The sequence below is a fragment of the Equus przewalskii genome, chromosome 3 (assembly GCF_037783145.1).
Source record: "Equus przewalskii isolate Varuska chromosome 3, EquPr2, whole genome shotgun sequence".
Classification (NCBI taxonomy): Eukaryota; Metazoa; Chordata; class Mammalia; order Perissodactyla; family Equidae; genus Equus; species Equus przewalskii.
In genome coordinates this window covers 32,302,722-32,328,540 of record NC_091833.1, presented here as the reverse complement: position 1 = coordinate 32,328,540, position 25,819 = coordinate 32,302,722, and the positions used below count along the sequence as shown (strand labels likewise).

The 25,819-nt window shown below is 63.3% G+C and overlaps 1 protein-coding gene and 1 long non-coding RNA gene across 6 annotated transcripts in view; one reads left to right on the top strand and one right to left on the bottom strand.

Annotated features, from left to right (window-relative positions):
- The window catches only part of GSE1 (Gse1 coiled-coil protein), a 408,425-nt gene that overhangs the window by 179,328 nt on the left and 203,278 nt on the right, over positions 1-25,819 (bottom strand). The window contains exons 1-2 of one of the 5 annotated variants that reach the window (XM_070612428.1): positions 5,418-5,524; positions 4,733-4,915 (exon numbers count right to left, since the gene is read on the bottom strand). The exons of the other annotated variants lie outside the window; for them this stretch is intronic. Coding sequence (XP_070468529.1) covers positions 4,733-4,775 — 43 coding nt within the window. The 5' untranslated portion in view covers positions 4,776-4,915; positions 5,418-5,524. Of the gene's footprint in view, positions 1-4,732; positions 4,916-5,417; positions 5,525-25,819 lie in introns of those variants that run through there. 5 annotated transcript variants of the gene reach the window in all.
- On the top strand, positions 17,223-18,191 carry LOC139082243 (uncharacterized). The gene is made up of 2 exons (XR_011538045.1): positions 17,223-17,402; positions 17,549-18,191. It is a non-coding gene; the product is annotated as an uncharacterized lncRNA (long non-coding RNA).

The window sequence follows — 25,819 nt, the reverse complement described above, 5'->3', positions numbered from 1 at the left end:
CAGCACGGCGGGGAGACGGGAGCAGAGAGGACGAGCGAGCCCTCCCTGCCCCGAGCTGCCCGAGGCGAGTCCTCCACGGGCTCAGAAGGGCCACCTGCCTTTACACGGCTCAGTTGCTCGTCCTCCAGGTTTGAGGGAGTCGCTGAGCCCTGGGAAGCTGGTCCAGCCCTTCCTCCTGGAGTCAGGGAGGCAGACTCCCAAGAAGGGAAGGGTCTTGCCCAAGGTCACACACCTGCTACTGGACTCCCCTGTTCCTCCAGGGCAGCCCCCATCCCCCATCCTTGTGGTCCAAGGATCCCCGGACACGGACACACCAGAGACCCGGCAGGGGAGAGGCCACCTCCCGTGGGGACCTCTGTAGAGTTTCCAGGTGGGCGATGGCACCAGGGACGCGGGCAGGAAGGTGGGGAGCAGTCTCGAAAGGTCCACAGTCACGGAAAACAAGGGGGTGGGCAGAGAGGGAATCCTAACACGAGGGCAGGCGGGCCGACGACCCCAGACCTCCCACACTCCAGGCCACCTGCCCTCCTCTGCCCACTTCCCAAGTCACTTCAGATGCTAAGAACTTCTGGGGGGCCCAGCTCCGAGGAGAGCGGGACTTCACTCCCACGCTCCGTGTTCTAAGCTCTGTTCACACGTGTTACCCGCTTAGCCCAACACCCCCAGGACGGACCCAGGGCTTTGAGACGCGTCTGCAAATTCTTTGACCCTCTTTCCATGCGGAGTGACGTCTCAGTCCCCTCCCCTTAAACTTGGGCGGACACTGTGGCTGGGTCAGGAAGGGTGGGGGAGGGGAGAGGCCCAGCAGCCCCCATCTGCCTGCAGCAGCAGGAGACCCCGAGCGAGAACCAGCTGCGCCCCAGCTTCGTGCGTGAGCTAAAGGTTTGTCACTGTTCTCAGCCACCGTGCTGGGGCGGTTTCTCACGAAGCAGTAGTCACCTGCAGCAGCACAGGTGCCGTTACTATTCCTCCGTCTACAGAAGGAGAAACTGAGGCACAGAGAGTTTAAGCCTCTCGCCACAGCCAATAAGAGACAGATCTGGGATGCAAACCCAGGCCATCGGGCCCCAGGTCGGCAGGCCTCACCGGCAGAGCAGGCAGCAGCGAGAGGGAGGCGCCACACGCGGACTAGCAAAGGCCCGGCCTTCCCAGCCGGCCGCTGAGGACCGCACCTGGCCCAGGACCTGGCGATTACACCACCCGCTCAGTCCCACCTCTCAATTTGCCTCTTCCTGCCGGCCTGCGGGTCTGAGAGACTTTTCCCCCTAGAGAGAGCAAAACTCACGTGCAAACCTGCAAACTGCTTGTCTGGTTTACTTACTGAGAGACAAAAGCGCAAAGGACGCTCCCTCCGTCGTCACTCATGGGGAGCCTGCGTCGCTGGCAACGCTGTGGCCACCCATCCCCGCCTCCCACGCCTGCTGACCTGAGGGAGGACCGCTGAGCTCGGCTGCCGGGGTCCGTCATTGGGGGGAGCCCGGCCTGGGTCCACCAGCACCAGCACGACGGCCCGGGGCCCTGGGCTCTGACAGCCCCAGGCAGCCCTCTGGGGGTTCCCCGGGACCCTGCTTTGGGAATAACCCACTGCCCCAGCCTTTGACTCCAACCCATGATGATGGCACCCTGCCACCCAGCGCCCCGTCCCTTGCAGCGTGCCTGGCAGCTAGGTCACCCCAACCCGGCTCTCGGGGTTATCCACCCCACGTCCTTCCAGCAACTGACCGTGTGGTCCCCCCAGACACCCAGCTGTCCAGGTGCGACCCTACCCTCTCAGCCCCAGGGGGAGCCCTCACCACCACCAGTGAGCTCGTCCACCCAGGGGACCTGGAACCATGTGAACAATCCCCAGGATCCACGCTGACTGCACTGTCAGTCCAACACTCATCAGAGCCAAGCGCCCACTGAACGGGGAGCAAGTGGGACTGAACGCTGGTCTGGCCAGAAACACGGATGCCCTCGGTTCATCCAACAGGCATTTATTGGGCACCTACTGCATCCCCATCACCTTGGGAGATTCTGAGACGAGAACGGAAAGGATCTTCTGTCACAGAATTTCTGTTTAACAAGACAGAAAAAACAGGTACAAAGGTACAGATTCCACCTAAAAAAAAAATACAGGCCACAAGGACAGGAGACGGCGGGAGAGACGGCTTATGGCTGGGCAGAACCTGGAGGGCTTCTCAGAGGAAGTGGCCTTCCAGCTAGGCCTTGAGGAACGGAGAGACGACAAAGAGAAGCTGCAAGGGCTTTCCAGGTGGGAGAAAAAGTAACAGTCATTCACATTTACGAATCTGACAGCAGGCAGTTGCTATCACTAACTGGACTGATGCCATTATTTCTAGGAGGGCAGAACCACGATTGGAGACTGCAGCACAGAGAGGTTAGGTCATCTTCCTCACGTCACACAGCAATAAGGAGGATAGGACCTCAGGGGTCTACTACTCATCACTGTTATGCTGTGGGGCTCCCCAGTGGCCGAGGTCCTAAGCGGAGACAGGAATGGCCAGGCCATGGCAGAAACAGGACATAGGACTCAGCTGGCTGGAGAACCTGGGCGGCGGCGGGTGAGACTCTGGATGGTAGGTAGGGGGCAGGCCACAGGAGAGCCCGGACTTCTCCCTGATGGCTGCATCCTGCTGGCAGAGAGGGGCCGTCCAAGACTGAGACGAGGTGCGGCGAGCAGGTCCCTCTGGAACTGGAGGAAGTGGCTCTGCAGGGGGCCTGCCAGGGCTCCCTCACCACCTCTCTAGCTGTGTGACCCTGAGCAGTGAGCTGAACCTCTCTGAGCCTCAACTTTCTCACCTGCAAAAACAAGAGGGCACAAAGCCAGCACCTTCCTCCCGAAGCCACCCTGAGGCCTGAGGGGTGACCGCAGCAAAGGACAGAGCCGTTGCTTAAGTCTGCAAAGGGCTCCTCCGAGACGGAGAAGCCAGCAGCTGAGCTAGCTCCTTCTCACACAGGCCCCTGGGGCCAGCCTTCTCCTCCTGCTTCTCTCGCTGGGCTTTCGGGAACAAAGCGAGGTCCTGCCAGCTCCAGCGAGATCAGCTCCGAGGAGGGCGCGGGGCGATGCCAGGAGGTCACCACCGCACACTGTGGGCCAAGGACACGGTCCACGGGGCTGAAGGTGGCGCACACCCTTGTGGACGTCCCCCCGCCCACCCCGTACACCCTGGGGAAAGTGAGGCTCTGAGGTGCCATGTGGCCTGGCCAAGGGCACACAGCTGGGGAGGGGCCTTCTGGGGCTGCCAAGGTTCCTGGGGGCAGGTTCCCCCACCACCCCCACTCAGCCAGCCCAGGAGGACGGGCAGTCAGAGGGAGCCAGCGGCACAGAGCGGTAATCAGACATGGGGACAGGAGGAAGGTTTGTAGGTTCATTGAGCCGAAAGGAGAACAGGCCCCTCCTCGAGGCTGCAGCCCCCACCCAGCCCCCCAGGAGAGCGCTGGAAACCGCCAAAGCCGACGTCTGACGGATGGGGTTTGCTTTAAGCTCTTTCCACGCACTAGACTATAATCGTCAACTGTTCACGACCTCTCCACAGCGACTCGGCCCCCCCTGAGTTCTCAAAAGGCAAAAAGCTTTCAAAGCAGCAGTTCAAACAGGCAGAGAGGCGCACACAGAGAGGCGCAGGGCGGGGAGGGAGGCGAGGCAGGGGAGGGGCCGGGAGCCCCAGCAGCAGGGACCAGGGGGTGGCTGGGGCCAGGAGGGCTCCACCCACCGCTCCCCTCTCCAGGAACCAGCCCACCTGGAAGGAAAGGCCCGCAGGGGAGGTGCCTGGACATCAGGGTGTCCGGCCTTTCCCGGCCTGGGGCTGGGGTGGCGCACTGCGCTAATGGCCTCTCGTCCCACCCAGCCTCTTACCAGAACCACCCTGACGGAAGCTGCTGCCTTCTCTCCATCACCCCCTCCACCTGCCCTTCCAGCCAAGGACCTGGGGGGGGGGGGCGGGCCCCGCCTTGCCCGATGCCCCCTTCACACTCTTAACCTGCAGGGGTGCCCCTGGGCCTCAGTCCCGCTAGACCCTCTCCAACAGGGCCTGAGCGCCAACTCACCCACAGCGGGCGCCGTGACACTGCTCACCCTCTTCCTGCCCAACCAGTGCACCGGCAAGGCGACGCAAGGCGAGGTCACGGCCTCGACACCCTGAGAAAGTTCTCCCAAGCGGCGCTGGGACGGGCCCAGGGAGATGCCAGCCCAGCTTGGGAAGGGGGCACGCTGAGGTGAAACCCAGGGGAAGCCACACATCCCAGCCCTGGTCCCCACCTGTGTGCAGGTAAAGACGGGGAAACCCCCTCCTGTTTTTGCTCCAGGCTCTCGGTCCCCCCAGTTTCCTGCTGGCACAAAGGGCCCAGCCAAGGAGGACACTCCTAGCCCAGCTTGCTAACTAGCTATGATAACGCAGGCCCCCAGAGCGGCAAGGCCGTGCAGGCCGGCCACCTCGCCTGGACAAGATCTGAAGGTGAGTCTCCACGCCTCCCCCCCAAGCCCCTGGACATGCCCAGGCGCGGCCAGACAGGCGGGCAGCTGGCGCTTTTCTACTTGAAAAAAATCGATTGGCTTCTTTTCTGTGTTGACACGATGAGGCAGCAGCGGGAGGCCTGCCTGGGGAGCACGTCCGTGACCCAGAGGTAATCTGGGGTCAGCGGGCCAGGCAGGCGGGTGGTGCCCCCGAAAGAAAGTTCCATCCTGGGCCCTCCCCCCTCCCTCTCCGCGGGAGGTGAGCCCGGCACTTACTGAGGTTCTGGAGCAGGGACGACCAGGTCTTCATGCCGAGCATGCTGTGCCGCCCCCGCCTGGGCTGCGGGGACCCGGGGGACTCTAGGAGGGGCTTCTGGGCATAGCCGGCGGCGTGGCCGCGGGGGGCGTCCAAGCGCGCCGTGCGCTCCTCCTGCCTGCCGCGCGCCAGGGGCTGGGAACCTGGGGAAGTGCCAAGCGGGGGGGGGGGGGGGCCGAGGGGGTCACGGGACAGCCGAGGATGTCCCCAAAGGGGGCTGGAGAATTAGGGCGGGGATTGGAGCCCCGGTACTCCTGGGGGTCAGAAGCAGCCGGGGGCGTCCACCCGCGTTGCCCGCTGTGCGCCCTGGCTGCTGCAGGGCCCTGGGGGAGGTGCCGTGGCGCCTGGGAGACCCGAGCAACCTCTCACGCCGCCCCCAGGGGCGCCCGGCGCCCCCCTGCCCTCTCCGGAGGCTTCACGCACCACCAGCCGTGGCTGCGCGGCCGCCTCGCAGCAACCATTTTATTCCCTTCCCGCTCGGCTGGGGCCGCGCGCCGCCTCCCCGCCACCTCCCGCGCGCCGCGGCGCCCCCATCGTCCTCCTCCCGCGCTGCCCCCCTCCCCGGCGCCCCGCCCGCTCCCCGGGCAGCCCCCGCTCCCCTGCACTTGATAACGCGCTTGTCAAGACTGCTGAGTTGTTCCTGACCTCTCCCCCGCCGCTGCTAATTAAGGCTCCGCCGTGACAGTTCAAGTGCCGAGCATCAAGTTTGCAGAACCAAAGCCTCTAATTGGGGCCGCTTTTCATTTCTCCATCCCGCGGGCTGGGGCTCCCCAGACCTGGGCACTGGCGCATTTTCCTTTTGTATTTTTCATCAGGAAGGAGGAGAAGGCGGGGGGCCGGGCACCAGGAGAGGAGGGCAGGCAAACGACCAAAAGGCTCGGGGTGGGGGGCCCTCCCCTGCTGCCCTCTAGCCAGTCAGCCGCCACAGGACGCTTCCCTCCCAGCCCACCTGACATCTCTCCTAACCCAGGGGTCTCTCAGCTCTCTGACTTAGGGCTGCAGGAGCTGAGCCCCCCGCAGGAGGCGACTGCTGGGGCACCCCTGCCTCCCCCTCCGCCCTCAGCGGGAGCAGCAGCCCCACAGTGCGCGCGGGGGCGGTGGGGGCCTGTAGCCTGTGGTGCCAGCGGCCCTGCAGAGCGTGGTGCTGATGGCGGCGGGCCAGGCCCCTGCCGGGCGGCGAGGTGTGTTCCTCCTTACACCCCAGCTCCCTCCCAGGGGCCGCTGGCCTCTCCTTTCCAGATAAGTGCTGGCGAGCATCGAGGCTCTTAGCGACTCTTCAAGCTGCCTTTCTCCTCCAACGCCTACTAAATCACGCCGCGCTGAGAGCCACGGGCGGGAGGGGAGGAGGGGGCGGGCGCGCCGCGGGCTCCCCGAGCTGGTGGAGGGGCGGGGGCGGGGGCGGGGATAAAGTCAGGGGAGGAGAAGGTGGGGGAGGTGAGCGGAGGCCCAGACCCGGGAGCTGAGAGGAGAGCTGGGAGGGGGCGTGGGCGTGGAGGACACCCAGCGGGAGGACAGGAGGTCCCAGCGAGGCCGGCAGCCAGGTCCTTCCAGCCCTGAAGACTGCAGCCTCGGCCGCAAGGGTCTTCCAGACACAGGCGGCATTTCTCACGCTTGCCGGAGCCTGAGAATCCCAGGTGCTTCTAATTAAATCGGGGCGCAGTTGCTGGAGCCACCCCCAGGTCTCACATTAGAACCCCCCCGGGGGCCGCTTCCCCCCAAGGTTGTCCAGGGCAGGACTCAGACCAGTGAAGTCACACCTCCAGGCGTGGCCCCAGGTGTGTGGGTTTTCCAAAGCACCAGGTGCCGCACGGCAGAGAGCTATTGTTCAAGTGAGGGGTTCTCAGTGGGGCGGGGGTTCTCCCCCCAGGGCATACGTGGCAAGGTCTGTAGATATTCTTGGTTGTCACAATGGGGTGGGGGTGCTGCCAGCATCGAGTAGTGGAGGCCAGGATGCTGCTCAACACCCTGCAATGCCCAGGGCGGCCCCCCGAGAGCCATCATCCAGCCCGGAATGTCAGTAGGGCCCCGGTGCAGGGACCTCAGCACGGGCAAGAGCCCTTGGAAACACTATTCCGAGGAAACCTGACTCAGCATTGTCCCAGGCGTGCTCCCAGAGAACCGCGGGGCCTCCCTCCACTCTGGACGCTGGCCTGGGGCCGGGACTGCTCCTGAGAGCTGAAATCTGGTAACCGCCACCCCCTGGGCCAAGCTCCTCCCCATCTGTCATCAGACTACTTCATCGGTCCCCTGAGTCTGCTCTGCTTCAGCAGAATCTCCCCCCGGCCCCACCCCACCCCGGTCTCCTCAGCTCATTCCCCATCGCAGTCCCAGGTTCTGGAATGTTCCTCAGTTTGTCAATATCTTTCTTAAAGTTCAGACTCACAGGACCACGACCTTTCCCGCCTCCCATCATGCCTTGGAAGATGACATCAGGAGGGCTCCCTGTGGGCTCATGCGCCTCCTGTCACGTCAGGCCCCACCCTCTGTGCCTCAGTTTGCTTTCTGAAGCTACGCGCTGGACTTGGCATCACGCTGCATTTGATGGAGGAGTTTCTCCTCATTGTCCAGCAGACTAGCACACAACCAGGCTCCACATCCACAGGGTCCTGTGTCCCTCCCATGGATGTGAGGGTGGTTCTCATTGCAGCTGGCCACCAGGCTGGGGCCCCACTGGCCACCAGCCCCACCAGCATCTCTGGGGATGGGGCCCCAGCATCGGCATTTCTAGGATGCAGGCGGTGCCAGTGTGCAGCCAGAGCTGAGGCCAGCTGATGTCAGGATTAGGGACGCACAGGCTCCCCAGGCCAGCTCCTGTGACCTTGAACACGCTCGGGACTTCAGACCAGAGCGCCATAGGGGAACATCTTATCTGACCCGGGACGTGGGCTGGGCCAGAGGCAGGGCACAGCCTTCGCCCCCACCCCAGGGTTAGGCAGAACCCCCACCCCAGGCAGAACTTCGCCTTGCCGATGGCAGGAAGGGCGCCCCAGCTTATCCTGTGTGGAGCAGGTGGGGGGAAGCCGGCCATGAGGCCAGGCACCGGGTAAAGGTGAGCCCTGGGGCCCCTCCTCTTCATCCCACAGAGAGAGAGAACGGGGTCCCGGGGAGCTGCGGGGTCTGCTGCCTGGTGGGAGGAGACAGCAGTGTAGACGCAAATCCACTGGGCCATTAACTCACTGTGTGAGCCTGGGCAGCGTGCCCTGGGCTCCGGCACCCTCGTGTGTGAAGGAGGCGTGAACACTTGTTCCGCCCCACACAGCCAGGGCTCAAGACAAGGAGAAAGAAACAGTCTGAACAATGACTTGCCCAGGGCCACCCTGACTTTCGAGACCTCATCTGTTTAATGGGCACACTGGGTAAATGACCTCTAGAGTCCTCCACCTCTAAACCACCCTTTGTTGTGAGTTAATAGATCCCAGCCAAACCCCACTAAGCACGTGGGCAAAAGATACTAAGCAGGGCAGAGGAGAAGAGCACCCTGGTTTCCCCGGAGTGAAAGGACAGCTGGGTGGTGTTAGGTTTGTGCTCTGAGCCCCTAGCAGCCAACCGGGGGTGGTGGTGATGGGAGCTAACAGGAGCCCAGGGAGCAGGGCCGCCAAGTACTGTTGTCGGAGTTGTTCACTGCACAAAAGCACCTGGCTGAAATGGCAAATGGGAGCTGAAAGCTAGCCCTGGCTCTGCTCATCGGCACTCAGCTAGGCCTGGGTTTTATCTGCCTGGAGGAAGAGGCACCTTCTAATTTGCACAAAGGACCTCTATGCGCTGGGGGTGGCCCCTGCCAGGGAGCTCCTGCTGCTTCCCAAATCCTGCCCTCCTCGTCCCAATGCCCTTTCCTGGGAGAGTCGTCCCTTCCACTCTGAGAGCAGGGACCGGGAATACAACTTCCCAGGGAGGATACTGAATCTTAAAGTCACAGGAAGTGGTAAATGATGGATTCCCACCTGTTCCAGCGTGCAGGTGCAGACAGAACAGAAAGGGGCATGGGGGGCAGTGTTTGCGGTGGCAGGGCTGTCACCTGGCTGTGTTCTGCCTGCCTCCCTCCATCCAGGGGGAATGAGTACTGTCCAGGCATCATTAGGAACCACGGAGCAGCAGACAGCGATGGGGTCGCCCAGCAGTGAAATCAGAGCCCCCAGGGCCTGAGGACAAAGGACAATGAGAGCGGAAGCCTGAACACCAGCTTGCTTCAGGACAGGAGCAGAAGGCTTGGCCTCAGTCTCCTCGTCTGGAAAGTGGGGCCGACAGCACGGCCCTCTGTCACGGGACAGAATGAGGCGGCACGGGGCCCGGGGCACAGCGAGTTCTTCATGAACTTCGGCGGCTACTGTCATTCTTGGGGACCAGGGAGCAGCGCCAAGCCCGGGCTCACATTCTCTGGGCTCAGCGGGCTCCAGGCAGCACCATCAGCCCCTGTCCGTCGCCGTGCGAAGACACGCTGAAGCTGGATGCCTGGGGGCTGAGGTGGAGTCATCCCCAGCCTCGGGGCATGCAGGTGACCTGGGGGTCCCTGGGAAGGAGCCCACCCCTTGCCTTCACCCCGCTCCCCACATGTCAAGGGCTTAGGACTACCGGGTCCTGGGACAATGGCACATTTTATGGCCGTGAGGGAGACGGCAAGGTCGGCTGTGTGACCCTCTAAGGGATGGGAGAGAAACCCAAGATGACTTGTATCTTTGTCCCAGGTCAGAGGCGGCCTCCTGTGGCGGCCGCCAGATTCCTGGGATTGGAGGCCAGGCTGGCAGCTGCGGTCCAGGCCTCGGGGGAGGGCTCCAGGCCCACCCGCCCTGCTTCCTGGCTCCTGGTGGAGATGCACCCCCCCATCCCTTCCCATCCCTTGTCTTGCCTGCTCTGGGGTCCTGACCTTTTCCAGATAAGCCTGACAGGGCCTCCCCTCTTCTCCTCTCCCTGCCCCGTCTGGCAGTTGGCTGTCTAATCCTAGCAGCCTGGGGGCAAACCCTGCTGCCCTTTCTTTTGGGGTCAGAGCAGAGCAGGGGCCGAGGAGCGCGCCAGCTCTCCGACTCAGCCATCCTGGGCTGGTGGCAAGCCGAGGGCACTGACATCAGAGGCTCATTGATCAGAGGACGTCTTCAGGCCCAACTGGCGAAGTTTCTGCAGAGGAGGCCCTGGTCAGCTTCCCTGGGTGGCCCCTCGCCGGGAGGGGGTCGCTGGGACTCAGTGGGAACGGCGCCTTTGCAAACACAGCTGGCCCCGTGGACCCTCCTGGGGAGGGGTGCTGGGGGCCAGGTCTCCCCCCCAGGGCCTGGGTCCCACAGCAGCCGCCTGCGCAGCAAGCCTCTGGATGCCGGCCCGCCCCTCTGATGCTGCGCCCTCCCTACCTGCCAATGCTGCATTAATCTTCTTGAAACACCACTTAGCCACCTCGAGTCCCGCCCCCCACCCACACACAGGGCAGAACACAACCATCTCTGCCCTGTCTCAGGGTCCTTGGGGATTTGTAGGGGGTCCTGGACCCCACCACCCCGGCCTTGACTTCATGCGGTGTGACACGGTGGGCCGTGCGTGCTGGAGAGAGAAGTCAGGAAACTCTAGAGCATAAACCAGGAGGCACTGGCCCAGAGCAAGCTCACCGCTGAGCCCTCCCTCCCCGCCTCCACCCACCCCACCCGGTCCTGATGCCCGGCCCCATCAGCCCCCAAAACCGGACACAGAGGATGCCGAGGGCAGACCCCTCTGCACCACACGCCCGACACTCCCCAGTGCTGTCATCCTCCCAGCCACGCTGCGTCAGCTCAGCGAGACGCCAGCCTCCTCTGGACCAGCCCGGGCAAGGCCAGAGGGAAAGCCAGACCCCAGGTTCACGTCCCAGCTGTGACCCAACAACCGTGCATCCCCGGGCACGTCCTTGGCCTCTTGAGCCTCAGTTTCCTCCTCTGGAAAATGGGACACTTCGAGCCCCTCCTCGCAGGGTTACGGCGAGGATGACGCGAGTTCAGATGTGTCTGTAAGGTGCATAGAGCGCGCCCTGACCCACAGCGGGGCTGCGTGTGTACGCCCGGCCCTGGGCGGGAAGGCCTTTCAGCCTGGGATGGGGGCAGGCACAGGTGGACCAAGAGGGCTTCCAGGTCGGGATGGGGGACCTGGGACAGCTATGGAGAGGATCTGGGGGCAAGAGGGCTTCAGAGAGGGGCGCCAGGCAGGTACGGGTCACCCTCAGCCCCAGGGTCGCCCCCTGACGGCACCTGCACCCCCCCCCCGACTTCACCCTAATTCAAGGGGCTGCCCGCCCCAAGCAGCCCACAGCCCTGGGGCCCCGTGCTGGCTCCCGGCCCACCTGCAGCCTCCTTTCCCAATTAATCACCATTATCAAGCACCTGGCTGGGACTGGCGCTCAGGGCCAAGCCTCTGTGCACGCGTGTTCATGCCCGGAGTGGTCTGCACAGCCTCTGAGGAGGGGCACGGGGGGCCGGGCGAGCTGCCCAGGGTTCCCCGGCCCCTTCGTGGTTCCCCTGTAGGGTTCCCCAAAACAGCTTCCCTCCACAGCCCCCTCAGCTGTGCTAATGCCCAAATCGAGACCCTTCATCAGTGGGGAACCGTTGGGAGCCCACCGCCCCCACTCAACAGAGGGGGCCCAGGAGGCCTGGGCCTCGTCCCGGGTCCTGAGTTGGGGTCTGGGCCCCTGCTGGTCTGCGCAGTGGCGAGCCAGCGGGGTTGGGGCATCGTGGGGGGCATGAAGCCCGAAACACACAGTCAAGGGGGGTAACTATGGCCAAGTCACAACTCACAGAGCAGGCAAGGGGCCCTCAGTGCCCGCAGGGCAGGGGTGGAGGCACCGGGCAGCCCCCAGCCCCCAGCAGGGGTCTCCACCCGCCCGGCGCCCACAGAACACCTGGCAGAAAGAAGGAGCTCCATAAATGTTTATTTAAAAAAATAAACGGGGAGAGGAAAGGTGAGCACACCGCCCAGAACCGACCCCGGATCCCGCAACCAGATGCTTCTCTCTGGCTATGTCTACACTGGGGGTCCCTGTTTCCACATCCTTCCCCAGGACTCCCGGAGCCCATGAGGAGGGGACAGCGACAGGCCTTCCTGTGGGAACAGCCTGCACCCACGGGAGCCTGGGTGAGTCCAGGGAAAAGGCAGCACGCAGTCTGGGCTTCCAGAAGAATCTGTTTGCTTCAGGTCAGTCACCCCTGGGGGAGCTTTGAAAAATCCCCAGTGGCCTGGCCACCATCCCAAATCAACCGCCTGGGAGCCCGGGGCTGGGGCGGCCTGACCTCAGCGGTCTCAGCCTCTGGCTGGTCCCTGACCCACAGGGGCCCGGGAGCTCGATGGAGGGAGAGGTGGGTGGCCGGGGTGGGAGCACCCGGGGCCCGGCCCATCACCACCCGACGTGAATCACCCGGCCCCTGGCAGTGCCCAGCCTGTGAAAGTTGGGTAAATAAATAAACAGCCGAGCTGGCAGGGCCGCCCAGCACCACAAATGAGGGACGCAGCGTCAGCCAGCTCGACTCTCAAGACATAATCAGTTTAATTGCAGGGGTGCGGTGCAGGCCGGGGCGGGAACTGCTTCCGCACTCCCGTCCATTTTATTAAAATCCAGTTATTCGCTCTGGCCACAGGTCCCCGGCAGGGACAAAGATGCATCTTCAGCCGAGGTCGGGCCGATGCTGGGAGACGGGTTCGTGGGGCGCGGACGCTGCTTCCTGCTTAGGGCACAGGGGCCGGTCTCTCTGGAACCAGAAAGGGGAGGAGGGAGCCAGGGAGCCCTGGGGGGAGGAGGCCGGCTGTGCGACCCCAGGCTTGCAGGTCGCCATCGGTCAGGGGGGAGAATAATGCCACGGACGGACGTGGCGGGGGAGCTGTGAGTTTCTGTTGTGGACTGAATGTCTGTGTCCCCCATGGCAATAGGGTTTGGGGGCAGGGCCTTCGGGAGGCCACAAGGGTTAGCTGAGGTCAGTGAGGGTGGGGCGCCTGCGATGGGATCAGTGCCCTCACAGGAGAAGACAGGAGAATGCACTTCCTGCAAGGCACGGATAAGTCACGCGAGGACACGGCGAGAAGGCGGCCCCACCAAGGAGAACCTGCCGGCACCCGGATCTGGGACGTCAGCCCCCAGAACTGAGAGAGAAACGTCTGTTGGCTCCCCCCAGTCCTGGGTGTTTTGTTACAGTCGCCTGAGCGGACGGAGACAGTCAGTGAAGAATTGGAAGACAGGGAGTGAACACGCCCATGGCCATCGGCGGGTGAATGGACACTCCCACCGACGGGGCACCACTCAGCAACCACAGCTCGGGGACCAACTGGATGGAGCTCAACCACAGCGTGTGAAGAGAGGGAGGCCGCCACGAAGCTTCGCACCGAGTGCTTCCACCCGTGTGACATTCTAGCAAAGGCAGAGCTATGGGGACAGAAAACAGATCTGTGGCTCCAGCACCAGGACTGCAAAGGGACATGGTGGAATTTTCTGGGTTGAGGGAAAAGTTTTATATCTTGATTGTGGTGGTGGTCTCACCACTGTCTACATTTGTGAGAACTCACCAAACAGGACCCTGAAAAAGGGTGAATGTGATTGCATGCAAGTTATATCTATCTTTCTTTCTTTCTTTTTTTTGGTGAGGAAGATTGGCCCTGAGCTAACATCTGTTGCCAATCTTCCTCTTTTTTTTTCTCCCCAAAGCCCCAGGACATAGTTGTATGTCCTAGTTGTGGTCATTCTAGTTCTTCTATGTGGGATGCTGCCACAGTAAAGCTTGATGAGCAGTGCCATGTCCATGCCCAAGATCCAAAGTGGCAAACCTCAGGCCACTGAAACAGAGCACGCAAACTTAACCACTCGGCCACGGGGCTGGCCCCAACTTACGTCTTGATAAACCTGATTTTTAAAAAAACATCAGGATCCAACAGTAGAGCTGGCCGCACGGTGAACCTCTGAGAGGGCAGCCGGGGATAGCTGTGCAGTTCAGACTCTCTACAATGGGCCGGAGGGAGAAGGCCACTGGGCGGAGGCCCCACCCTCCCTCCGTAGGCCAGGCTGGGAGCCCTGGTGGGCAGGGTGGCAGGTAGGGAGACAGTGGGCTATTAATAACTTGTCTGCCAGCGGTGGCACACCGTTTTGTATTTTCATGGTATTATTATTGTCGTCCTTATTGTTGTCATTATCAGATTCTCCAAGTGGCTCTTCAAATCCAACCCCTACATCTTACAGAAGGCAGGATCAGAGAAGGCAAGCCATTAGTCCAAGGTCACCCAGCAGGGAGGCAAAACCAGGCACGCTGGCCCCAGAGCTTCCACCCACAACCACATCACTCCTGCCGCCTCCTCAAAGGTGCTCAGTGTTCACTGAGTGAATCTTAGATGGGCAGGAAACCAGGCCATTGGGCTTCATAAGCCTTGCTCCTGCAGACAGGAGAGGAGCCATTGCTGGGCTCACATTTCCAATGAGTCTTACTTGGCGCGCATTCCTCCTGTCATGTGGGCCTCACGGAAACTGGCTCTCAGGTGGCCCTGCAGCCAAAGGTGGCGTGATGGGCCCTGATCTGGAAGACAGCCCGCGCTCTCGCCCACGCCTGCGCCGCCTGGCCTTGGTTGCTGTCCCCGCCAGGTCCCTGAGGCTTCCCAGTCACCCCTGGCTTTGTTTTTCCAGGCCCTTCCAGGCCCAGCGCCATGCAGAACGGTGGGGCCGGGAACAGCTGCCTGGCCCCTTCCGGGATGCCTCAGATGTGGGGCAGGCGGGAGCCCCTCGCCAGCATGCTGCTGGCGCTAGGTGACTCAGGCCGCCATCGGAGTCACAAGGACCAATTAAAACGAGAGGAAAAACAGCCTCCCGTCTCCTGGCACCTCGCGGCCAGCTGCTCCCGCTCCACCTCGCGGCCCTGCGGGGCGCCCCGGGCCCGGCTCCCAGCCCGCTGCCTCCGGAGCCGGCCACCTGCCTCTGAGAGCGCCGACACGGAGGCGGCCGCCCCAGCCTCCCGTGGGCAGGCGAGGGCCGAGGGGCGGAGGCACCCGGAGAGGCAGGCAGCTCCCGGATTTTCGATTCGATGGCTGTGAGGAGAGATGAGAAATTGCGTTTCTGACCCAAAACCGGAGTTCACAGCTGCACTTCATTACGGGTTCCTCCGAGAGGCGGCGGGGAGCTCACCTGTTAGCAGCAGCTGCGCCCGCCTCGCTCACAGGCTCGTTGGTGGTTTCCTGCCCAGGGCAGGGGTGGGGGACAGGGCAGGGGGGTGGGCAGCACGGGGCAGGCTGCCCTTGGGGTTCCCGAAGCACCCCCACCCCGCCAGTTTGCACTTACTCAGGGACGGAGGGAGGAAGAGGCACCAGATAAGGGGGCAGGTGTGGGCGACCCTATGTTCAGAAAGTGCTGGAAAGCGAGGGGCACGTCTTCCCCTTGGGGTCCCACCCCATCTCTCTGGGTCTCATGGCCACTTTGCTGGGCTGATGAGCGCCCATGCAGGTACCTGGAGTGTCTCTGGGCACACAGCAGGTGCTCCATAAATGCTCTCTCCCCTCCCCCCTCGCACTTGGCCTCTCCGGCTGTTAAAACGGCGCCGTTTGATATCTGACACGCGTTTAAAGAGCACAGGCTCCTGAGGACCAGGGGTTCTCCACCCCAGCTGCACAGGAGAATCATCTGGAGAGCCCGTGGAAAGATCCGGAAGCCTGCTGCAGGATCCCTGAGGTTGGGCCCAGATGTGTTTCCAAAGCAGCCGGGTGGTTCGAATGCACAGGCATTGTGCTTGTCTGGCCCTTGAAGTCTGTGCTCCCTCATCTGCAGGTGATGGCCCAGGGACCGCTGACGGAGGAGCCCAGAGCCAGCCTAGAGGAGGAGGAGAGTCAGGCTTCGGAGTCAGCCTCGCCTGCCACCAGGCTGCCCTGCCCTTCCTTGCCAGCTGTGCTTCTCCCGTTGCCATTAGGATTTGCACTCATGTCCCCCACATGGAGAGAGCGCAGGCCCCAAGGTATGGAAGCTGCCCCTCAAATCTGTCCCAGCAGGAGAGAGCATGTTGGCCTGGCAGTGAGAGCTGTGTGATGCCAGGCAAATTACTTAACTTCTCTGAAACTTTGCTCATATGGCTGAGTACTGGCTGGGCACAGACGGCCTCAACGCTGTGCCTAGGAAGGCACCCCAGGGTCCGACCTCACACCTAAAATCCCGTCTCATTTCTTCTTCCGCGCGTTTCTGAGCTCTGTGGTCGGAGGGGAGACGGGGTTGCCAGACGGGGTTGCTACGTGATGCCAGAAAAGCTCTGAGCCCTGCAAAACCTCGCTCACCTCATCTGGGAAGTGGGCAGATGGACCGAGCTCACCGGGTCCTCAGGAAGCAGGCACAGAGCCAGCGCCCGGCCCGGCGATGGCGCCAGCAGGTGAGCCCTGAGCACCTGCGCGCACATCCCACGTCCTGAGTCCTCGCAGCCACCGCATGGCTGGTCCCTTCCAGCCGCCTGTTCCAGGCGAGAGAGCTGAGGTCTGGAGAGGTCACTGCCAAGGTCAAGTGGTGAGGCTGCGATTTGAACCCTGAACCTGTGAGCCCAAACTTTCGGCCCCCAGATGCTCACGTGGGCCTCCTTCTGGTGCCTCCTCTTGTCCTGTGCTCTCCCCTCAGGGCCACCCGGCCCCTGGGATGGCCGGAGCCGACGGGGGCCGAAGGAAGAATCCTTGGGGGGTAGAGGGGGCTGCTCACTCCTGCCCATGGCTCCACCAATGTCCAGGATAGACAGACAAGGTGAGCCTGGCTTGGCCCTGGGGACCCAGAGATCCAGGGGCTTTGGGCCCAGAAAGAGGCAGGGCGGGCAGCCCAGGGTGAGAGGCCATGCAGGGTCAGCACCCGGGGCAGCTGGCTCAAGTCCTGGCTGAAAACAGGCCCAGTCCTGGGGGTTGGCCCCATGGCCAAGTTGTTAAGTTTGCATGCCCCGATTCGGTGGCCCGGGGTTTCGCTGGTTCGGATCCTGGGAGCGGATGTGGTGCCGCTCATCAGGCCATGCTGAGGCAGCATCCCACAACCAGAGGCACTCACAACTAGAATATACAACTGTGTACTGGGGGCTTTGGGGAGAAGAAGAAAAAAAAACAGGGCCAATCTTAAGGAAAAAAAAAACCCAGTCTGGGCACACGGCACACACACGGAGCACCTGAGGTCCTAGGGGGTGGCGGGCAGGGCTCCGGAGGGGCTGCGGGGTGCAGGGAGGAGAGGACCAAGGAGGCCGTGTGCCAGCAGAGAGCTGAGGAGGTCAGGGAGGGAGGGAGCCAGGCCGGCAGCCCTGGCGGCCCCCGGGGGACACAGATGAGGAGTCCGAGGCTCAGAAACGGACTCACCAGCACGAGGGCGCACAGGCAGCTACTCGGGGCAGACGGGCCACCGCCTCCCGCGATACGCTGTGCCTCCCCACTCTGCTTGTTCACACGCTTCTCGGGGCTGGGCGCACAGTGGGTCCCACCACTACACACACTGAGAACCAGCCGACGGCCGTCTGCGGAGGCCCCCGCCTGGCCCAGCCCAGCCACCCACTCTGCTCTTTGCACTCCCATCCCGATTCCTCATCATGGGCCTTGTCATCTCAGCACCCAAACGAGGACCCACTACCTACGCACCGAGCCGACGTTTACTCGTGCCTACTATGCGCCTGGGCCCTGAGCTCACGGCACATCCTCTCATTTAAGTCTCTCAATGAGGTAAGTTCTGTTCTTATTTCCCCTTGACAGCTGGGGAAACCGAGGCACGGGGCGCTCCAGCCGCTGCCCCTGGTCTCACAGCTGGTCAGGGCCGAGTCGGGAGGTGGCCAGACTGTCCACTCCACGGCTCCTGCCCCACCCGACAGGTGGAGGGCAAATAGGGACCTGCGAGAGCTGGGTTCGTCCCAGGAATGGGCCCCCTCGTCCCGGATCTGACCCCACGCAGCTCCCCGCCCGCAGAACGCTGGGGCCGGCGAGACGCTCTGGAAGCAATGACGCCTACAGGAACTCCGATGGTGGTGGCGGCGCGGATAGCAGCCGCTAATATTTACACGGCGCTCACCGTATGTACGCCGGGCGCCAGGCCAAGTGCTGCGTGCACAGCCTTTGCTCACGGAACCTCCCAGGCCTGTTGCGTACACGCCGTTATTTGCCCATTTCACAGATGGGGCACCAGTGGCACAGAGAGGTTAGGTGGCCTGTCCGAGACACACAGCCATGAGGTGTCAGAGCCAGGGTGGGAACCCATCGGCCAGACCGCAGGGGGCTGTGTGATGGGCCCCCCGCAGAACGCCCAGAGGGGCGGCGTGGTGGGAGCAGGCCAGCCACCCTGGGTGTGGGCGGGGAGGGGTTGCTCTCCCTCCCGCCAGGAGAGGGCCATGGCTGGCGCTCTCCCCGCGAGGCCAGGCCTTGCAAGGGAAGCAGAAATCTGTCGTTAACACAGTGCCAAACCCAAAGTGGCTGCTCCCAAACTGCAATCCGATAAAAGTGCGACTTGTCTATTTATCATCCTCGGGGCTTTTTATCGCAGCGCAGATGGCTGCTACCTTTGGAAGGCTCAGCCACCCGCCGCCAGCCGCCCGCCGCGCGGAGCTTGGCGCAACAGAATCTGGGCCTGCACCTGTGAGCCGTGCGTGGCCCCGGCCCCCACCTCCCTCCCTCCCGGCGCTCACCGTCTCCCCCGCCCTCTGCAGCGCTGGCGGCTGGGGGGGGGGGCAGGGAGCATGCCCCCTCTGCTGTGTCAGCGGCAGCGCCGGCCACACCTGCCGTCAGCCCCTGAGCCCCTGAGGAGTAGGTGCTCCCTGGAGGGATGAGAAAGCAGTGGGGAGCCCGGCCCAGGAGCAGAGGGGCAGGGGGCCTGTGACCACGCGGCACCCCACGCCCAGTGCCAGGCGGCTTGGAACAAGGGGGCCCCCCGGGGGCGCCGCGGCCATTGGGGCTGGAAGATGAAGCCTGCGAAGGCCAAGGGCGAGGCTGCAGAGGATGCAGCCGCCGTGCAGCCTCTGTGGGCACGTGGCGGGCAAAGCCCGAGGGATCAGCAGCCCCGCTGGGCCTCCGGAAACGAGGTCCCGGAGAGAAAGCACAAGAGGGGTGCAGGCAGGGTTGGGGGCGGGGGTCCCCAGCTCGGCGCTGGACGAGGGCTCAGGCCCGGTCCTGCCCCTCCCGGCTGCCCAGGTGTGCATCCCGAGGAAACAGCTTTTCCACCAACACAGAGCCCCAGCTGCGGCATGTGCATGTGCCTGTGTGCGTGTGCATGCGTGTGCAGGGGCTGAAGGGTCCACCCCGGCCAGCCTGCAGAAGTCCTGGGGGGCGTGGGGGACCAGGGCACTGTGAGCCATGACCTTTGCCCTCTGGGCTGTGCCCCAGGAAACAGAACAACGACCCGAGCTCTCCGGCCCCCACCCGGGGTTCCCGGCTGTCCCGGCGTCCGCTGTGCAAAGCAGCCTGGGCAGCTGCAGGAGCCAATGGCCGGTGGCACCCGCACCTCGGGGAACCAGCTGGACGGGGCTGCAGACCCGGAGGACCGAGCAGCCTCCTGCTGTCTCCCTGGGCTCCCCGAGGGGACAACGGCTCTGGCCACCCAGGACGAGGTCCCTTCCAGCTCCTCAGGTGTCCTTCCCCCCACACACTTGAGTGGGTGCCTTTAGTGGCCTGAAAAGCACCCCCACACACACCTGCCAGCCCTTCCAGGCCTCACTTCCTGGTAGGAGCCCTGGGCCTTTGCACGTGTTATTTCTGGTCACCGCGGGTGCTACAAGTGGACACAATCGCCCCCTCGGCAGAGGAGGAAGCTGCGGCTCAGAGAGGTCGGGAACCCAGGCAAGTCACCCAGCCTGACTCTTTGCCCCGAGCTGGTTCTCCCATCTGCCGAACGTGGGCTCCTCCTGTCCTGGCCACTCCTGTGCCGCGGGGAGCGGGGCGGGGCCATGTGTGCGGTGCCTCGCTGCCCAGCTGGACTGTGAACACGGGCCACCTCGGGCCCGTACATTTGTCTCGAGGTTTGCCACCAACAATACTGTAGTTTTTTGCCGTAATAATAATAGCTAACACGTCCCTAAGTGTTACCGCTGTCCAGATCTCAGCACTTCACACACAGGTCCTCATTCTGGCCTCTCAGCAACAGAAGGAAGGTATTATCACTCTTTCTCTGTTTTACAGTCGGAGAAGCAGCACAGAGAGGTGAGGAAACTGGTCCCAGGTCACACAGCTAGAGCGAGGATTGTCAAGGGGCCCAGGCAACGCTCTTGACCTTGGCCACAATGTGTGGCCCTCACGGTCTGTCTCTCATACAGGATGGTCACAGCTGCCTGGACTGTCTTTGTCCCTGGCTCCAGCTGCTGTCTTCCCAGGGTGGAGGGGGCATGGGTTACACCAAGCCACTTGTCACCCAAGAATAAAAGGTGGCCAGCCTGCTGGGCGCCACAGCAGAACTGTCCTTGGCCCCCCGAGTCAGAAGCTGCACCCACTGTCCTCAAATAGGAGCCCCTCCCCCGGGGAAGATGTCAGATCTCCTCACTGAAGGCCCTCGTGCGGCAGGCGTGTGCTGAGAAGAGAATGGGGGCGGCACTGGGCTGGACAGCATCCCCCCCAAATTCACGTCCACGCGGAACCTCAGAACGCGACCTGATTTGGAAATAGGGCCTTGCAGGTGTACAGTGAGGGGTCTCGAGAGCAAGTCATCCCGGAATGAGGGCGGGCCCTGAATCAGCGACTGGTGTCCCCCTGAGGACAGACAGACAGACAGACACAGAGAAGCCGCGTGAGGACGGAGCAGAGATGGAGGGACGCGGCCGCAGCCAAAGGACACTGAGGCCCCCAGGAGCGGGACGAGGCAGGAAGGACCCTCCCAGGGAGCCCCCGGCGGGAGCACGGCCCGGCCACACCTGGGTTTCCGACTTCCAGCCTCCAGAACTGGGAGAGATTAAATCTCTGTTGTTTTAAGCCCCCAAGTTTCTGACAAGGTGTTAAGAAGCCCCTGGACACTAACACGGGGCTCCCGGGGCGGCCGCTGCCCGGGAAGGGGGCACAGTGCTGTGAGGGCCCCCCGTGAGGGGCTGCCTGCCTGGGACTCCTCCTGGGGACCCTCTGGGTTCAAGGCACGTGTGGAATCTGGAAGAGCAGACACGTGACACTCTCATCCCCACCAAAAATCCTGGACCACCCCTTGACATCAGACACTGCCCGCCACCGGCCCTTGTGCCCCTCTGCAGTGGGTCAGCCTCCTGCTTCCTAACACATCAGCTGCTCCCGTCACACCACCCATCATGCATTCATTCAACAAACATTTATCAACCACCTACTGAGCACCCTGCATTCTCGGGGGCTGGGGAGGCGGCAGGGAATGTGATGAAGGTCCTGCCTGCGTGGGGCTGATGCTGAGACGGGGGATTCAGATGGTAAACAAACAGACAACTCAGTAATACCATTTCAGCAATGGAAGACTGCCACGGGGAAACGAAGCCAGTGGAGGAGGCAGAATGACGGCTGCTTTAAGGAGGGGTGGTCCGCAAGGGCCTCTCAGGGGAGGTGGTATTTGAGCTGAGGCCGGAAATAAGGGAAGGACCGAATCCTACAGAAGAGAGCACCAGGCCTGCCAAACGGCAAGTGCAAAGGCCCTGAGGCAGGGATGAGAACTGCTGTTGAGGACCAGCAAAGGGTCAGTGTGGCTGCAGCAGGGGCTCCACGTGGTGGGGGGTAGCTGGTGAGGGCAAATTGGGGCCAAGCACAAGGAGTGGGTGTTAGTCCCCGCGGTATGAGGACCTGCTGTGAGCCAGGAGGTTTTGAGGAGGGATGTTCTAACAGGGTCCCTCGGGCTGCTGCAAGGAGAAAGGGTTGTGGGGTGAGAGGGCCAGCGGGGGGCCAGGGTTAGGGTTGCGGGGGGCGTGGGAGAGGGTCCGTTTCCTCTGGGGGAAGATGCTGCTGCGGGACACGTGGGTGGGGCCGAGGCCCACCATCCACAGGGCAGAGAACCAGCAACGAGGCCCAGAGCGCCATCCACGCTCCGCGGGCCAGCAACTCCCAAGGGGCAGGGATGTCCGGGGGTGAGCAGGTGCACGTGTGTCTGTGCACGTGTCTTTCTGTGTATGTGTGTGTGTGTGCATGTACACGTGCCTTCATGTGTGTGGAGGGGGTCTCTGTGCACACGCGACTGACTAGCGTGTGTATGTCTGTGTGTGACGCACGCGTCTGTGTCCCTGTACACGTGTCTGTGCATGCATGTGTGTATGCACATGCGTGTCTGTGCTCTTGTGTTGAGTGCTCACCAGGCCAGTCTGGACCCCAAGGCTCCCCAGAAGCCCACCCCCCAATGACACGGGCCCCCAGCTATAGAGTGCCTCAGCACGGCGCCTGGCGTGCACGTGCATGTCTGTGTGTGTGAGAGACACCGTGTGTCCCCTTGGCCTCCCCAGGCCCACGGCCATCTGTCTGCCCCCCGCTGCTCTCGGCCATTTGAGCCGCGGGGGGCGCCCCCCTCCCCGGCTGGAGAGCCAGATGGCAGGAATCGAGGCCTCGTCTGCTCAGCGGAGGCCGTGCCGGGGCCGCAGCCCCTCCCTGCGCCCAGCCACCTGGGTCACGGGGCAGTCGCCCCCCTCATGCTTGGCGCCTCCTGGCTGTCCTGACCCCTGTCCCCGGGCCCCACCGTGAGTGGCCTTTTGCCACCACCGCATAAATCACCGTCCAGGTCAGGGCCGGGTGAGGGGGCAGGGCCGGGAGGGCACAGCCAGGGCCCACAGAGGGGCCGCCAGGGGCCTCCAGCCTCGCCGTGGCTTCGGGTGATCTCGCTGACCCCGCTGCACGCGCAGGGTGCCTCTGATCACAGGGCCCTGGGTCCGCGGCGCAGGCCAACACCTGCCCAGGTGGCCCACGTGCACAGCAGACAAGAGGCCACCCTGGGTGGCCCTCAGCAGCTGCCGATCCCCAAGTCTCCACTCTGCACCCTGCGCCACACGGGGAGCGGGGCGTGTCCACAGACCCGTGCGCAGCTGCACGACCTTGGCCCCGCGTGTCTTCGCGCCAGCTCTATACCAGGTTCCCTGATGGTCTTCAAAGCAGCTGTCAGTCATTTTCGAAGTCATTCAACAAACAGAGGCGGCAGAGGCTGCGGCTGGATGCTCACGCTCTGGAACCAGCAGCGTAGTTTGAATCCTGGTGTCCCCCCTGCCGCTTGCCAGAGCTTGGGCAAACCACTCAGCTGCCGTGGGCCTCAGTTTCCCCATCTGTAGCAGGGGTGGCGGCACCTCATGAGGGTTAAAGGGGGCAGTGCGCCCAACGGCCGTCACCCAGCAGGGCCTCACATGGGGCGCAGCTGCTGTCACTACCCATTAAGGACCCGAGCGGCCCGGGGTCCCAGTGGGAGCTGGGCGAGGGCACGCCCCCCGCCCACCCCGGAGACCCTTCACCCCAAAAGGAGGAGTGAAGATCCAGAGAACACGAGCTGGTGGTCCCGTGGGGTCCCTCAGGCCGGGCTCACGCACACACAGCATTCATTCACTCACTCACTCATCCACTCACTCACTCGCTCACTCACTCACTCATTCATTCACTCATTCATTCACTCACTCACTTGCTCATTCACTCACACATTCAGTCCCTCCCTCCCTCCCTCCCTCATACAGGAATTTCAGAGTGCCCACTGTGCGTCAGGCCCCTTGTGGGAGACACAGAGAGGAGGGGAGTGTGGAGCAGGGGCTCCAGTCAGATGGGGGAGGCAGAGGCAAAACACGGGCTCCCATTCCCGCAGACCCACAGAGAGGTCGGCAGCGTCCAGGGTGCTGAGAACAGAATCCTCCCAGCGCCAAGCCTGGGACAGCTTCCCAGGGAGCAGACGCTGAGGCTGCTATTGCGTGGTGACAATAGTACTAAGAGGAACTATTATTTACTGGGTGTTCACTCCGTTCCAGCGTTTACACTCATAACTGACTTAATCCCACACAATCCTACGATGTGAGGCAGTACTATTATGAGAGAAAAATGGAGGCTCAGAGAGGTTCAGCATCTTGCCCAAGACCACACAGCTAAAGGGTCTGGGGAGGATTCCAACCCAGAGACAGTCCAGCCACTGAGCAAACATCCTGCTGGCTCCAGGGGTGGCATCCAGCTTCCTCGCCCTCCCACCCAACTCCTTGACACCCCCCCCCCCCACCCGACAGCAGGAAGGAAGGGAGCCAAGAGCAATTTATTTGACAGGTGGGGAAAAGGGCCCAGAGAGGGCACGGGATGGCCTGGAGTGACAGGCAGCGGCAGCGCTGGGTCGGAACCCAGACCTCCTCCTCGGCTCTGATCCCAGACTGACGCTGCTGCGGCCCCCCAAACCCCCCCCACCCCCTTCCCGGCTGGGGCCCACTGAGCTGTGCGAACAGGCAGCGCCCCCTCCCCGGGGGCGGTGTGGGTGCCTGCTCCCTGGAGGGCATTATTTCCTTATTCCTCCTCCCTGGCACCATACGGCAGCCTCCTGGTGCAGCAGGAGGCCGCGGGTCCTGGCAACATTAGGCTTTCTAGAAATAAAAATGAGGAGGGAGAAAACCCTTTCCAGGAGCCCGGTTCTCCTATTTACATGTAAAAAGCTCTCCTCGGCGCGCCCCGCCCCTCCCCCACTTCCTCTGGGGGCGGGGGGGTGGGGTGGGGGCGGGGGGGTGGGGTGGGGGTGGGGGGGATTGTTCGGAGGGCGCGCAGGGGGCCTCTGTGACCCCAGGCGCCTCCTCGGGAGCCAGGCGGAGGCGTCCGCCGGGAGGGAGATCAGATGGCCGGGGAGGGGGCGGGGGAGGCTGCCTCTTCGCCCCCCTACAATGGGAAATTTCATGGGTGTGGCAACATGTGAGCCCGGCCGGCTGCGCCCGAGGCCCCCGCCCCCGCCATCTGCTCCGGGGCCAAAAGTCGCTGGGAGGGGTGGGGGCGCTGCTGCGGGCTCGCTGCGCCGACCTCGGCGCTCACCTCCCCGCCCACCCCCACTGTCCCTAAGCAGCTGTCTCCTGCTGATGAGGAGGGGGTCGCTCCGGCCGCCCACCGGGGAGGGGCCTGCGGGTGGGGGTGGGGGAGGTGGGGGGCCGGGGGCGGGGCCCAAAGCCCAGCTCCCTCGCAGGCCCGAGGGCTCCCTCCCGCCCCAGGAAGGCGGCAGCGTGGGGGTGCCAGCGCGGGAACCAGGCGCCAGGCCAGCGGGGCCCCTGCCAGGCAGCCGTCTCGCCCCCTCGGCGGGGAGGCCGGCGCCCACGGGCCCTCCGGGGTTTGGGCCGCGCCCAGCTGGCCGGCCCGGGGCTGGAGCTGGCTGCCGGGGAGTCCCCGGGAGGCCAAGTCCTTCCCCAACCGCTTCATGTCTCGCCCCCATCTAAGAAAGGAGGCCACATCTAATGAGGACCCCATAGGGGGCCCAGCGGCTGCGCCTTCTAGACAAGGAGCTGCCCCAGTCACATAAAAGGTGAACCCAGCCCCCACCCCCAGCAGCCGGCTTTGATGTCCCCATTCCGTGGCAAGCTGGAGCTGTAAATGCTCCCACTGACAAAATCGCACTAGAGTGTCAACGACTGAGCTGAGGCCCCAGCCAGAACTCTGGGCTAGCACGGGCAGAGCCAATTAGCAGCTGTGTGGCCTGAAGTCAGTGTCTTGAGATCTCTGGGCAGTTTCTCTCTCTGCAAAATCAGGATAAGTAAAACTACGTTGCACAACACAAGTATGCTGACACCCTCACGGAAAGCTTTCCCAAGCACAGAGGAGGCAAGGAGAGGAGTTAAAGGGGAGAGGGAGGGCGTGGGAGTTCAAACAGCCCCATAACCCAGGCTCCTGGCCCCTCCCCCCGAGGGCTGCATGGGCCGTGCGCGGACCAACAGAGCTTGAGGCAGTTTCGAAAGCACACCCCTGAGATTCAGAGCCCAGGAGCCCCAGACCCGGCCCGTCCCCTGGGGCAGCTGGGGACACCAAAGGCTCGGGCCTCGAGCCCATGACCTGGCGTGGAGGAGGGTGGCCCCGTGCCACTGGCTGGTGTGTGAGCCAAGCACACACACGTGACCACCCTCGGCTTCCTGCCCCAGGGAAATGGGGCCCCCAGCACCCACTCTGCAGTGAGAAGTCTCAGCGGGGTCTGGGGTCTGCTCAGACCTCAGTCCGGGCCCCTCACTGCACAGAGGAGGGCCGAGGCAGGCACA